Genomic DNA, 14,832 nt, shown 5'->3' with positions numbered 1-14,832 from the left:
TGAGATTGCATTTTATAGCGGGGCAAAGAAATTTAATAGAAAAGTGAAGTTGAACAATATATTAACGAGCAAATGAAATTTACAAATGTACGAGGATAAAATCTAGAGATATTCAAGTACATTGAAGTTGAAAATCCCATGAAAAAGGACAGAGTTCTTAACAAACTATTTTCTCCTGTTTTACCAATTAACAAATCAAGAAAAACCCAAATTCTTCTAATCCCAACAAATAAGAAATTACACGTTAATTTCAACATTGTGGAAGAAAAAAAAAATCACAACCCATAAATCACCAATTTGTTTTTTACAGTGATCCTTGGCAAACTATTTTCTACTCTTTTCAGCCATTAACAAATCAAAGAAAACCCAATTTCAACCAGGCAATACAAATAAGAAATCACAGCAATTTCGACTTTTTGAGAAAAACAAACACAACCCATAAATCTCCCATCTTCTTATCATGAATCACAATCTACCAAAATGGGAATAAAATCTAACAAAACATTGCATATAATCCTATGAAAAGAACATAAAAGTGAAATGTAAATCCAATAATAATAAATAAATAAAAGTGATTAAAAGAGGAAAGTACTTGCCCTTTTCAGTGATCTAAACCAAGTCCCCTTGATCTTCTTCGTTGACAACCTAGAGAAGCAGAGAAATAACCTCTTTTGGAATCAATAGAGACTCAATAAGCATAGATAGACCAATGTAGAGTTGAAATAGTACAAACCCACCAAAACCCAAAAGCCAAACAGTTGAAGAGGAGTAGTCTAGAAGTAGTAGGGTATGGCCTCAAGTAGGCCAAAACAAATTGAGAAAGAAATCAAATAAATGCGCAAATAAGGCAAGACAAAAATAATTTTTGAAGAGAAATTGTAGGAAGAGAATGTATTGAGAGAGAGAGAGAGAGAGAGAGAGAGAGAGTGGGGGAAAGGAAAGTAGGGATTGCATTTTATAGCGGGGTAAAGAAATTTAATAGAAAAGTGAAGTTGAACAATATATTAACGAGCAAAATAAACTTAACAAATGTACGAGGATAAAATCTCAAGATATTCAAGTACATTGAAGTTGACAATCCCATGAAAAAGGACAGAGTTCTTAACAAACTATTTTCTCCTGTTTTACCAAGTAACAAATCAAGAAAAACCCAAATTCTTGTAATCCCAACAAATAAGAAATTACACATTAATTTCAACATTGTGGAAGAAAAAAAAAATCACAACCCATAAATCACCAATTTGTTTTTTACAGTGATCCTTGGCAAACTATTTTCTACTCTTTTCAGCCATTAACAAATCCAAGAAAACTCAATTTTAACCAGGCAATACAAATAAGAACTCACAGCAATTTCAACTTTTTGAGAAAAACAAACACAACCCATAAATCTCCCATCTTCTTATCATGAATCACAATCTACAAAAATGGGAATAAAATCTAACAAAACATTGCATATAATCCTATGAAAAGAACATAAAAGTGAAATGTAAATCCAATAATAATAAATAAATAAAAGTGATTAAAAGAGGAAGGTACTTGCCCTTTTCAGTGATCTAAACCAAGTCCCCTTGATCTTCTTCGTTGACAACCTAGAGAAGCAGAGAAATAACCTCTTTTGGAATCAATAGAGACTCAATAAGCATAGATAAACCAATATAGAGTTGGAATAATACAAACCCACCAAAACCCAAAAGCCAAACTGTTGAAGAGGAGTAGTTTAGAAGTAGTAGGGTATGGCCTCAAGTAGGCCAAAACAAATTGAGAAAGAAATCAAATAAATGTGCAAATAAGGCAAGACAAAAATAATTTTTGAAGAGAAATTGTAGCAAGAGAATGTATTGAGAGAGAGAGAGAGAGAGAGAGGGGGGGAAAGGAAAGCAGAGATTGCATTTTATAGCGTGGTAAAGAAATTTAATAGAAAAGTGAAGTTGAACAATACATTAACGAGCAAATCAAATTAACAAATGTACGAGGATAAAATCTCAAGTATTCAAGTACATTGAAGTTGACAATCCCATGAAAAAGGACAGAGTTCTTAACAAACTATTTTCTCCTGTTTTACCAATTAACAAATCAAGAAAAACCCAAATTCTTGTAATCCCAACAAATAAGAAATTACACATTAATTTCAACATTGTGGAAGAAAAAAAAAATCACAACCCAGAAATCACCAATTTGTTTTTTACAGTGATCCTTGGCAAACTATTTTCTACTCTTTTCAGCCATTAACAAATCAAAGAAAACCCAATTTCAACCAGGCAATACAAATAAGAAATCACAGCAATTTCGACTTTTTGAGAAAAACAAACACAACCCATAAATCTCCCATCTTCTTATCATGAATCACAATCTACAAAAATGGGAATAAAATCTAACAAAACATTGCATATAATCCTATGAAAAGAACATAAAAGTGAAATGTAAATCAAATAATAATAAATAAATAAAAGTGATTAAAAGAAGAAAGTACTTGCCCTTTTCAGTGATCTAAACCTAGTCCTCTTGATCTTCTTCGTTGAGAACCTAGAGAAGTAGAGAAATAACTTCTTTTGGAACCAATAGAGATTCAATAAGCATGGATAGACCACTGTAGAGTTGAAATAGTACAAACCCACCAAAACCCAAAAGCCAAACAGTTGAAGAGGAGTAGTTTAGAAGTAGTAGGGTATGGCCTTAAGTAGGCCAAAACAAGTTGAGAAAGAAATCAAATAAATGCACAAATAATGCAAGACAAATAATTTTTGAAGAGAAATTGTAGAAATAGAATGTATTAAGAGAGAGAGAGAGAGAGAGAGAGAGAGAGAGAGAGAGAGAGGAAGGAAAGCAGAGATTGCGTTTTATAGCAAGGTAAAGAAATTTAATGGAAAAGTGAAAAAACCCAACAAGAGAAAAGAGAAAAATGTGAATTAATGAAAAGATATGATAAAAACGTGAATTAATTTTTTTAAAGGTATTAAACACATTCAGATTGAGTGAATTAATGAAAAGATATGATAAAAATAATTCTCTCATGTTTGGTTTACAAATTAAATGAGAAATTATATCAAAAGATTAAAAAATCAATAGGATGATAATTGGGTTATAATATCAATTTAATTGTTCTCTAAAATTTTAAAGATTTGATGATAAATGAAAATGATTAGTTGTACATTTTCATAATATCTACATTGCGTAGGACAATGTAGAGACAAAACAAAATTCTTACTTATATCTTGAAAACAAGTCAAGTGGCGTTGAATTGTAAATTGTTTAAGTTTGATTTAAAATTTTAATGAAAAAGTGAAAAAAACCCAACAAGATAAAAGAGAAAAATGTGAAAGTGACCCATGTGTGAGAGAACAATATTTAATACTATTGACTCATAAAAAATTAGAAGAAAAAACAAATTAAAGACCAAGGATAATTTTACAAAATTATTATAGATTTATAAAATAAACTAGGTTTTTAATTATCAATATTTATAATTATTTTTTAAAATTAACTCTTAAGTGAAATTTTTGAAAAAAAAAAAAAGAAAAAAAAAACTGAAAATATAGGGTGTGTTTGGTGTAACCTTTCTCAAATTGAAAAGTTTAATCATAAGTTAAAAGTCATATTTTCTTAATTTTTGAATAATTAATTATTTCAAATTATTTAGTTATTTATTTCATAAATTATAAGTAAATGTTGCATCAATTTTTCTTAAATGACTATAATAAATTACACCACTAGTTTGTGCTATGTGTTAGCCTTTCATTCTAGCTCTTTTTAGCTTACTTCAAGCATGTTTTAAGACTTCTTTTAAGTTGTTTTAGGACTATTTTGGATTGTTTGTCCCTTTTGAGCCATGTTTTGTATAGCTATAATGCAAATGCCTTCACTAGCTTTGAGATTTAAGGCCTCTAACATGTCTTGCATGTGATGATTGCATGTTTTAGCATCATTTTACATGTGATTTTAGCATCATAACTTCTGTCATGTGCGCATGTATTTCACTCTTTCATTGCTTTTGAGAGTTGTGCTTTGAACCCTGCTTGCGAGCTAACATGTGCGCATGATTTTCTTGCATTTTATGCTTCCATCTCAACTCATTTTAGCATTTGATTTGGCATGTTTAAGCTCTGTCTAGAGCTGCTTTGATCTTTTGAGCTTGATATTGCATGCCTCTAGTGCAGTGCTCTTCACTAGTTTTGATGCTTAAGTCCCATAACATGTTGTACATGAGTTGTTTGCATGTTAGAGTCTTCTGTTTCATGCCATTTCAGCAGTGAAATTCTGCCACCTCCCTCATTTCTTCACTTGTCTATTTGTTTTGAGGGTTGGTTAGTCCTAAAGTTGTGTTTAAGCTTGAGATTAAAGCTTGTGCTTAAACGGCTTTAACCCTCTTTTGAGGATTCCTTCTAGTCAGAGGCATGGTTTCTCTCATGTCTTAAGTCATCTTTTGATTGACCTATTTCTCATTAGAGGACTTTCATGTTGGACAAATTGGTTAATGAATGGCTTGGTAACTTAAAATATGTAAACAAGAATTGAGCAAAGTAAAACTTGTGCAAGATAAGCATTTGTGTTGCATTGCATGTGTTTGGATCAGACGTTAATCCAAACATAAGAAATGCAAGACGTTTCATACTCATAGTGATGAAACATGTCACATTTCTTGGTCGCCGACACCCTTGATCATGCATGATAGGGTGGAGGCTCTTCGAGTCTTGTTTTGTGCATTTATTGAATGTGTACAAGTTGGATCCTTGGCCATCATGCATTGAAAATGCTTGATTGGTGGTCTTGGATTCAATAGTGCAACTCCTTTGATGTTTTGAGATGATAAGGAGGGGCACAGTACAAACATACTCTTAGGAGACCCTCTCTTTTCCTCTGGTTTGAGCTCTATTGCAGAATGGTGATACAACACACCAGTGGCCGGCAGTGCCTCACTGATAGCCAGCACTGCTTCATCTTTGGCCAGCAGTGCACATCTTTGGCCGGCAGGTGGCCGGCAGCAAACTCCCATGGCCGGCAGGCCATTTGTGCAGCCCTCAGCATTGGTTTGGTAAGATGGTGTAGAAAGTTCTTGGAGACGCCCTACAAACAAAGCCTCTTAAGAGCAGATCGAAAGGCTTTTCGAGGCGAGAAACCGAATGCATGCATGTCTACTTTCCAAAGCAGAGCTGAGGCAGTGTAGTTTAATGCTTTTCTTGTTAGATAGCATGAATTTGTAATTTAATTAATTTGTTAATTAGTTAAAGTATTGTAATAATTAGTAAGTAGTTTACTAGTTATTCGTTTGGTTTGTAATAATTAGTCTAATTAATTAATTAGATTAGTTGATTAGCTTAGCTTAGATTAGCTTAGCTTATTTATTCGGACCCTCCTTCGAGAGGGCGCAATGTTGTAATAAGGGTGCGTGTGTGTGCATGTCTTCCAACCCCACTTCTTTCTCCATTTTATTTAATAGCTTTCGACGGTTAGTTTTAGGACATTTTTCAATTAGCATACTTTATGCTTTCATGTTTGCATCATTTATTTGTCTTGCATGCACCGGGCTCGGCGTATCATTCAAACTGCATTGTATTTTAATACCTATTTGAATAGGTGTATCAATTGTTGCATTCATATGCCATCTTAGATAGCCGAGCCTATTTAGTTGCATTATTGCATGTGTTGCATTAGGCATCTAGCATAGTTAGGACCATGCATTGTTTTCTAACTAACTTTTGTTTTGGCTCGGAGTACACTATAAGTGTTACGCTATAGCATACTTGCATGAGTGTGAGTGTTGCCATGATGGCATGCGTGCCATGAGGCTATTTGCTTAAATGATAAACTGCATGAATGCCTGTGGGTAAAGGCTTGATTGCCTGAATTGGAACAATTCGATGATTGTGAGTTTTAAGCCCACTTTGCGAAGTGGCAAATCATCATGTTTTAAAGCCCACTTGAGGGTGGCCAATCCGCACTTTTGCCCACTTGCGAGTGGAATTTTCAAACCATTTTCAAAAACAAACATGAGTTGTTTTGTTCCAATTCTCGTGATTTAGTCTATACTTGTATGTTGTGCGCATCACGTAGTAAAGTTAGATAATAACCGGAATAAGAACACATGGTTTTTAAAACAACATATCATGTTTAGTAGAGGCCGATCTTAGATCGGGCGAGCGGGGGTGCTCATTTCAGGACCTTCCCCTCTCGTACCCAAGTTCTCGAGCCGAGGCAACTTTGGTGATGACGGACACGTGGCCTTTGGCACGAGTCAAGGTTTCCTAAATTTCTCAAAAATAAAATATTTAGGTGGCGACTCTGTAATTTGGCAAAGCAGTCCAGTTTTGGCATTATTTGATTTAAAATCAATTTTCCAAAATGATTTACCGAATTGGACTCTTTGGTGTTTATCAGTTTCACATTGCACTTTGTGAGATTAGATTCAGAACCATGACAGGAGTCTGAACTGTAGTAAGACCAATTTGCGCCTCTCCGAAAGGGGGGCATGTGAAAAAAGTCAAGTCTACAGTTTCTGGTGACTCTGTTGGAAATTTAGAGAACTTGACTCGAACTCATGATATGTTGTTTTATCTACATTTATGTGTTTCTTTGCATTGCATTTGCATAGGTGCACCTAAGTCAGAGTGTTTACCGTCTGCTATTCCTGAACGGTTTGCCAGAGGCTAGCTTGGAAAAGCATGCCATAAGGCTGACCGGTTGCGGGCTCTGCCACGATGGGAACACAAACCTTGGATCTTGATCACCGATGTACCGTTTCATCCTCCTTTCACTTCTCGGTGTTCGGAGCGAGAGGTATATTAGGTGGTCTTGCTGAGGCACCCTTCTTTCACCAATTGACCTAGTTGCATATCGGAAGCCATAGACACTGTTCCAAACTAGGACAGGTTGCTCACCCAAATGCAGGATTATTTGAAACCGCATGCGTGCGTAGTGAAACCCTAGCTCTTGACGAAACTAGGACAGGGAAACCCTACCCCACCATAGGGGTCTCACTTGCTTGAAATGTGCTGTTAGGGTGTGTCTCTATAGGAATGCATGTATCGATTGCAAGTTTGGGTATTAGTTTGAGGGCATTAGTTTTGAGGCAAAAATTTAAGGCAGAATTCAATAACGAGTACAGTCATTCAACTATGCTCATATCTGTTCTGGTGAAATTAGGCTGAGGTGCTGTCTGTTTTCTCTTTTGCTAGGTAGTCCGGGAACCATAGCTTCAGAAGGCTCCGATATCCCCCAGGTACATTGGACTTGTGTCGATAGACTTTGTCAGGTCGAAGATTCAATTCAGAGACAACCAGTGTTTCCTTCGCTGTGGCAAGGCAAAGAAAGGCCAATCAGGGCTCACCGGTTCATATGATCCAACAGTCACCAGTCACATCACCTCTGTTCAACTCAGCAAACCCGTGATGGCACAAAGTCCGGAAGAAGTTGTGGCCATCATAGCGACATTAAACCAGGGAATCGCCAAGTAGGATGAGACCAATGTTGAAGTGCAACGCCCATCTGAGGCACCTACCACACATCTAGTCTCGGGACCCTAGCCAAACTTTGACCCACTTCCGCCAGCCGAAGATTTGCATGGTTCGGATCCCCAAGAAGGGTTGGCTCAAGCCCAAGTTTTCAGACCCCTGGTGCAGCCCAATGAGAGGCTTTATCCCCTTGATATTAATGAGCCCGACCCGATCTCGTTAAAAATTGCTAACCTTAAGAAGCAATTCAAATTGGCACAGGCCTTAACTCCATTCCTGACATTGAGAATGGGTACACCGAGGCTACCGTACGACTCCCAGACATATTCAAAATGCCACATATTGACCGTTTCGACGGGTCTGGAGATCCTATGGTACACATTCAGCTTTTCTTGGACGTCCTGAAAGCAATAGGTCTGACTAAGCCACAGAAACTCTCTCTGTACGGAAGAACCCTGTCGGGTATAGCAGCCACTTGGTACGCTAAGTTGGAGGATACAGTGAAGCAAAACTAGGAAGAGTTGGCTGAGGCCTTTGTCAATCAGTACTCTTACAATACCCAACTTGAAATAACCACTCAAGACCTTGAAGCAACCCATCAGAATCCTACATAGTCTTTTCTAGAATTTATTGCAAGGTAGAGAGCAAAGGCAGCACAGATGAGAGATCGGCCTTCTGAGAGGGACCAAGTATGGATAGTGGTGCAGAACCTCAAGCATGATATGTTGCAAAAGTTAATAGTTGCTCCACTATTCACTTTCAAAAGTTTGCATGAATTGGGGGTTCAGATCGAGAATTCGTTCAATAGAGGGATTATTCCCAAAACAAGTGAACCAATGAGGAGGGCGATTTCTAAGAGTACCCATGCTGGTAGTTGCACTATTTCCAAACCCACTGAAATCAATACGGTCGCCACAGCCAACCCTTGTTCCAAACCAAGCCTACAAATAGCCAGCCCAACCCGAGCTCAGGGCAGAACTTTCACCCCCTTCTATATGAGCCTAACCAACGCACTAGAAGTCCTGATGGAAAGAGGGTATCTCAAAGCCCTCTATCCTCAGCCTCTGGCTGACCCACTCCCTATCAGACATAACCCCACCAAATACTGCATGTATCATCAATAGTGCGGTCATGGCATCGATCGTTGCTACCACCTTCGTCATGAGGTCTAGAATCTCATCGACAACCGGACGATAGCTCCACCTCCAAACCCCAATGACCAAATATCTCCTGCCTACCTCAACCTCATCCATACACTGCTATCCACCTACAACCCCAGCATATATACCACCCCAGCCCATCTACCCAAGCCTGAGGTGTTTATTCCAAAAAGCATGGACTTATGCATGATGGATGCACTTGAACCCTAATCATCTCGAACCCGTGAACCCACTACTTTTGAGCTGATGAGAATGATTGAAGAGCTTCAGAGAACTGTGGTAGATCTAGCCTTCGAGTTATTGGCTCCGTCATCAACCACATCACATGCCAGAAATTTCATGCCAGAAAGCTCCCCAATCTTGGGATAGGCTGCATTGGAAGAAGGCTAATCTATTGGCAAAGTGGAGGCAAATGGTAAGAACAAGGTTGGGGCAGGCATTGATCCCTATAAACATCTTCAGTGGGCTATTGAGGCTTTGAAAGCTGAAGTACTAAACAAACAACAAGTGCTCACAGTTGTTGCAAAGACTGTGGATGACACTTTTGCCACTCAAGTTAGGGGCAGTTTAAATCAAGGGGCAAGCCAGGAAAAGGGATGTCGTACCAGAAACATTCCTTTTAGCTCCAATCCTACTCTCAGAAGAGATCATCAAATGCAGTCAGCACCTGCCAATCCCTTTGCTGGTACATTCAACCCAACTGCACGAACCTCTTCAGGACAATTTAGCTTAATGATAAAATTTGCGCAAGTGTGTGGAATTCCACGGATGTGGAAAACTTCTTCCATCCATGTCTTTGAGCCGATATGCCCCTGTTCCTGCAATTGAGTCAATCTGAAAAGGGCCGTCCCAATTAGGACTCAATTTTCCGTTAACAGGATTCCTAGCAGCGGGAAGCACTTTCTTCAGGACCAATTCTCCTGGTGTATATCGACGTAGCTGAATACATTGATTATACAATTTAGCGAGCTGTTGCTAGTACCGTGCTGTGGAAGCAAGGGCACGGTCTCGGCGTTCTTCAATCTGAGTCAAGTCCAAGGCCAACATCATGTCATTTAGGCCCATTTCAAAAACCCTCGATTTCAAGGTTGGATGGCCGATCTCCAGGGGGATGATTGCCTAGGTTTCGAAGCACAGAGCAAATGGTGTTTCCCCAGTGGACTGCCTTGGAGTAGTACGATGAGCCCACAGCATGTTGGGTAACTCTTTGACCCATCTACCTTTAGCTTTCTCCAATCTTTTCTTGATGCCGTCCAAAATAACTTTGTTGTTGGCCTCCACTTGACCGTTGCTTTGAGGGTAAGCCGGAGAGGAAAAGTAGGGTCTGATACCATATTCTTGGCATAATTCTCGATGCACGCCACAATCAAACTAGGTACCATTGTTTGAAACAAGTGCTCATGGTATGCCGAATCTCATTAACGTCGCAATCTCGAATACGTGTTAGTGCCTCCACTTCGACCCATTTTGTGAAATAGTCCGTCGCGACAATTAAGAATTGCTTGTTCCCAGGTGCCCGTGGTAATGGTCCGACGATATCAAGCCCCCATTGAGCAAACGGCCAAGGACTAGTGATAGAGTTTAACTCCTCGGCAGATAGATGAGTTAAGGGGGAAAACTTCTGGCATCGTTCACATTTCTTGACATAACACTTGGCATCGGTTCGCATGGTCGGCCAATAGTACCCCTGCGTTATGGTTCGATGGGCGAGAGATTGTCCACCCGAATGGGCACCACAACTGCCTTCATGTATTTCGAACAAGAGTTCTTTGACTTTATTCGGGTGAACACATTCTAAGTACGGCCTAAAGAGAGATTTTTTGTAAAGCTTTCCCTACGGATCCAAGTAGTATCTGAGGGCTTTGTTTCATAGTTTGTGTGCCTCTTTCTTATTCGTCGGGAGCTGCTCTGAGGATAGAAATGTAGCGATATGGTCCATCCAACTCGGAGCTAGTTCAATAACGTTGATCTGAATAGATTCTGAAGAGGCAATGCTCGGCTCAGGGACAAAACCTACCACGATTGTCCGCTTAACTTCTAAGTTGATAGTAGAGGCTAGGCAAGCCAGGGCATCCACGTGTGTATTTTGATCTTGGTTATTTGATTCAGTTCGTGGTGGTTGAATTTTGTGAGCAAAGAATTCGTCGTTTTCATATAAGCTGCCATGCGGTCATTTTTGGCTGCATATTCCCTTTTTAACTGGTTGATTACTAGCTTTGAGTCATAGAAAACTAGTAGACGACACGCATCGAGGTGAAGTGCATTCCGTAGGCCGGTTAACAATGCTTCATATTCGGCCTCATTGTTTGTTGCATTGAAGCCCAGTTTGACAACCTGTTCTATTATCTCCCCTTCGGGGGTCATGATTACCACACCAGCGCCACTGCTACGTTGGTTGGATGACCCATCACAATAAATCTTTCAAACGTCTCCAACATACATTTTCCAATTGGGCTTAGGTTGCACTTAATCAGATTCAAAGTCGACGAGAGAAGCTGCGAATTCGGCCACGAAGTCGACAAGTACTTGCCCCTTGATGGAAGTTCTGGGTAGAAACTGGATATCATACTGGCCGAGTTCAAGAGCCCATTTTGAAACGTGCCCTGATGCTTCCGCGCTGCGGAGTGTGGATCGAAGGGGATATTCCGTTGGTACCGCAATGGTATGCCCCTGAAAGTAGTGCATCAATTTTCTTACAGCCATGACGAGAGCAAGGATAAGATTTTCTAATGGAAGGTAACGTGTTTCGGCGTCGGCCATAGCTTTGCTCATATAGTAAACTAGTCGCTGCTCCCCAAGTTCTTCCCTTAATAGCACGGCGCTGACCGCCGGGTTGGATACTGCCAGATACAAAATGAGAGGATCGCCCGCTGCAGGTGTTGCCATGAGCAGTACCGATCGGAGATAAGACTTTAGGCTATCCAAGGCGACCTGGCATTCGGAGGTCCAATTGAATGCTCTGCCTTGCCGAAGTGTGTGAAAGAATTGTCAGCAGCGATCTGTGGAACGGCTGATAAACCTGTTGTGTGCGGCGGCCATTCCCATCAGATTTTGGACCTCCTTGACTGACTGAGGAGATCCAAGCTCTAGAATTTTCGTGATTTGCCTCAAGTTGGCTTCGATTCCGTGGTGGTTAACGATGTAGCCAAGGAATTTGCCAGATCCAATACCGAATGCACACTTCGAGGCATTCAGTTTCATCTTGTACTTTCGAAGGATGCCGAATGTTTCTGACAAATCGGCTAAATAGGCGTGCTTCTCCTTAGATTTTACCACCATATCATCGATGTATACTTCCATGGTACAGCCGCGTTGTTCCTTGAACATGGCAGTCACTAGTCTTTGATAAGTTGCCCCCGCATTCTTCAGCCCAAAAGACATGACCTTGTAGCAATAGGTTCCTCTTGGAGTGAGGAGTGTGGTCTTTTCTTAGTCCTCCGGATGCATGGAAATTTGATGATAGCCCCTGTAGGCATCCAAGAAGCTCGTGTGTTGATGATGTGCTATTGTAGCTACGAGTTGGTCTGTTCTAGGTAGGGCAAAGCAGTCCTTGGGGCAAGCTTTGTTTAAGTCCGTGAAATCCACACAAACTCACCAAAAGCCATTCTTCTTCTTTACAACCACAGTATTGGACAACGGCCGAAGTATGCTCCGCAGCTGACCGACGACTTCTTTGAATAATTGGCTTACATTTTGGATCAATGTTTAGGCAGTGTTGGGCTACAGATGGATCCACTCCTGGCATCTCATATGGGGACCATGCAAACACATCAATATTGCCGCTGAGGAAGGATACCAACTCCTGCCTTTCAACTTTATCCAAGGAAGTGCCGATCATGAAGAACTTGTCAGGACTTCCGTCAATTTCGACCCGATCCAAAGCTTCGGTTGCCTTCTCACTTAGGATCTTCCCAATGTCTTCGAGGCTCTCTCTGTCCGGTACCTCAATTGAGTGCACTTCCAACTCCTTTGGTCTCTTTGTAGCAAGAAGATAGCATGCTTGTGCCGATTTCTAAGAGTCGCGAATTTGTTCGACACCGTACTTAGTCGGAAAACGAAGTAGTTGATGGTAGGTGCTCGACACGGCTTGCATTGTATGTAACTAAGTTCTTCCTATGATGACATTATATGGCGAAGGAAGCTTGACAACCAAAAACTCCACATCTACAGATCTGGTGCCGATTCGTACTTGCAATCTGATCTTGCCCAAAGGATACTCTGAGTTAGCATTGAAACCGAACAACGGGTAATCAGCCTGAGACATGTCCAAGTCGGTGAAGCCAAGTTTGCGAAATTTTTGTAATACATTATTTCGGAAGTGCTGCCCGGGTTAATAAGAACACGCTCAATGGTGAATCTGTTTACGCATAGCTCGATGACAAGGGGATCAGTGTGGGGTTGAGTTACTCCAACTAAGTCATTATCATCGAAACTAATCCTTCCAGTGTCATGGGACTGTTTTGCTGGCGTCATTGGGCTATTGGGGCTAGCCTGCAGCTGAATTGTGTGTACCTCAGATGACGGTGGCAAGTTGTATATCATATGAATCACACCAAGAGGAGGTGACTCCGGCCGTAGAGCTACTGTACTTGTTGAGTTATTCTTTCGGACATGTTGTGTAGGATGGTCGTCTTGCACCAATTCTTCTAGGTGGTCTTTTAATACATAACAACTTTCGGTGTTGTGACCGTGGTCTTTATGATACTCACACTGTTTAACCTGCCTTCCCGCATTAGGAGGTCCCGTCATTTTAGGCGGCCATTTGAAGAACGGAAGGTGTTGAATTTTTGACATAATCTTACTGATCGGCTCTATTAGCTCCGTGTATTTCTTGCTTGAGTGCCTCGCGCGCCTGCTATCCACTTCATACTATTCATTAGCTTGGTGTGAACATTGGTCGTTTGATCGGCGCGAGTCACGCTGTTTGTCTTGTTTAGCCTGATTCCGCCGCTCAAGGCTTCTTGATGGCACGACGTTAATCGGCCGAACAATTCTCGACGTGGCCGTCTCAATAGCCTTACATCCGGCTTTGACCCGCAAGGCATCATCTTTCACTTTGCAATACTCTTCGACCTTCTTCATTAATGGCCAGACGATTTTGGGAGGCTGTCTGGTTAATGAACTGTGGAGGGGACTATCAAGATGAAATCCCATCTTAAAGGCGGTGATGGTCATAGAGTCATTGCATGCATCATCTACCAAAATAAAGCACTCTTAATAATGGGACAAATATTCACGAAGAGTTTCTTCTGGTTTAATTTGCATGGCCCAGAGAGAATCGGCTTGCTTTGGCCGGATCTCATTAGTGATGAATCTGGCCCTGAATGACTTTTGAAGTTGGTGGAAGCTCTTAATCGATGCCGACTCCAGTTTGTAATACCACCTGACAGCTAGTGGTCCCAGACTGCTTGGAAAAATTCGGCACGCGAGGGCTTCGTCGTCAACATGGAGCATCATTGCTTGCTTATAATGATGGATGTGATCAGTGGGGTCTGATTTTCCATCATAGAGGGTGAATGACGGTGCTTTGAACTTTTTGGGCAACACAGCCCGTGCAATTCGTCGCACGAAAGGGTCATGTTTATCTTCCTTATCCGAATCGTCGCTTCTCCCTTGCCCACGACATACATATGGACTTCTTTCAGATAAGCTGGATACATCAACGCACCCTTTCTTCCTAGGTTCCAAATGTGGTGAGTCGGAATCACTGTCATTATCGTGTTTCTAAGGTCGACGTCGTTGACCATCCTTCTTTTCCGAAGATTGACCCCGAACTAGGCGTGCGGCCTGCTGAGATTTCGCTACCTTCAAGGCCAAATCCTAGCGCAGGCACTCGTTCTTAGCCATCATGTTCTCCAGCCGTTGCTCGTTTTGTTTTGCTTGATCCATAATTGTCTGCATTGTCTCATGCATTGAAGTTGAGGGTGGGGTCTGAGCTACTGAGTCAAAGTTCAAGACCCGTCGTGCGGCGATGTTCTCTGGTCCCATCATGTTTCTTGGAGTGAGGTCATCTCTTGGTGTAGTTTCGTCAGCAATTATCGAAGGGTCTTTGGTTACGCCTGCCATGGATGTGTTTGAGTATTCCCCGACGACGGCACAAATTGTTGAGAAGTAAGTTTGGAAATACTCTTGGATCTTGAAGGACGTCCCTGATCCTCTAATCGCCACCTGAAAAATGGATTAACACTCCGGTCGGGGGTGTCAAAATTAGCACTCTGACGGGCAAG

General features: G+C 40.9%; 1 protein-coding gene across 1 annotated transcript; it reads right to left on the bottom strand.

The window, feature by feature from the left end:
- Positions 1-12,769: 12,769 nt before the first annotated feature.
- Positions 12,770-13,354, bottom strand: LOC145792103 (uncharacterized). Its single transcript, XM_082872597.1, has one exon. It carries the CDS (start codon positions 13,352-13,354, stop codon positions 12,770-12,772), a length of 585 nt encoding a protein of 194 aa, XP_082728723.1.
- Between the last annotated feature and the right edge of the window lie 1,478 nt (positions 13,355-14,832).

This window comes from Camellia sinensis, chromosome 5 (assembly GCF_055761805.1).
Source record: "Camellia sinensis isolate YWXY chromosome 5, ASM5576180v1, whole genome shotgun sequence".
NCBI classification, from domain to species: Eukaryota; Viridiplantae; Streptophyta; class Magnoliopsida; order Ericales; family Theaceae; genus Camellia; species Camellia sinensis.
The sequence above is the reverse complement of the archived record's forward strand: the minus strand, read 5'-3'. Positions and strand labels throughout refer to the sequence as shown.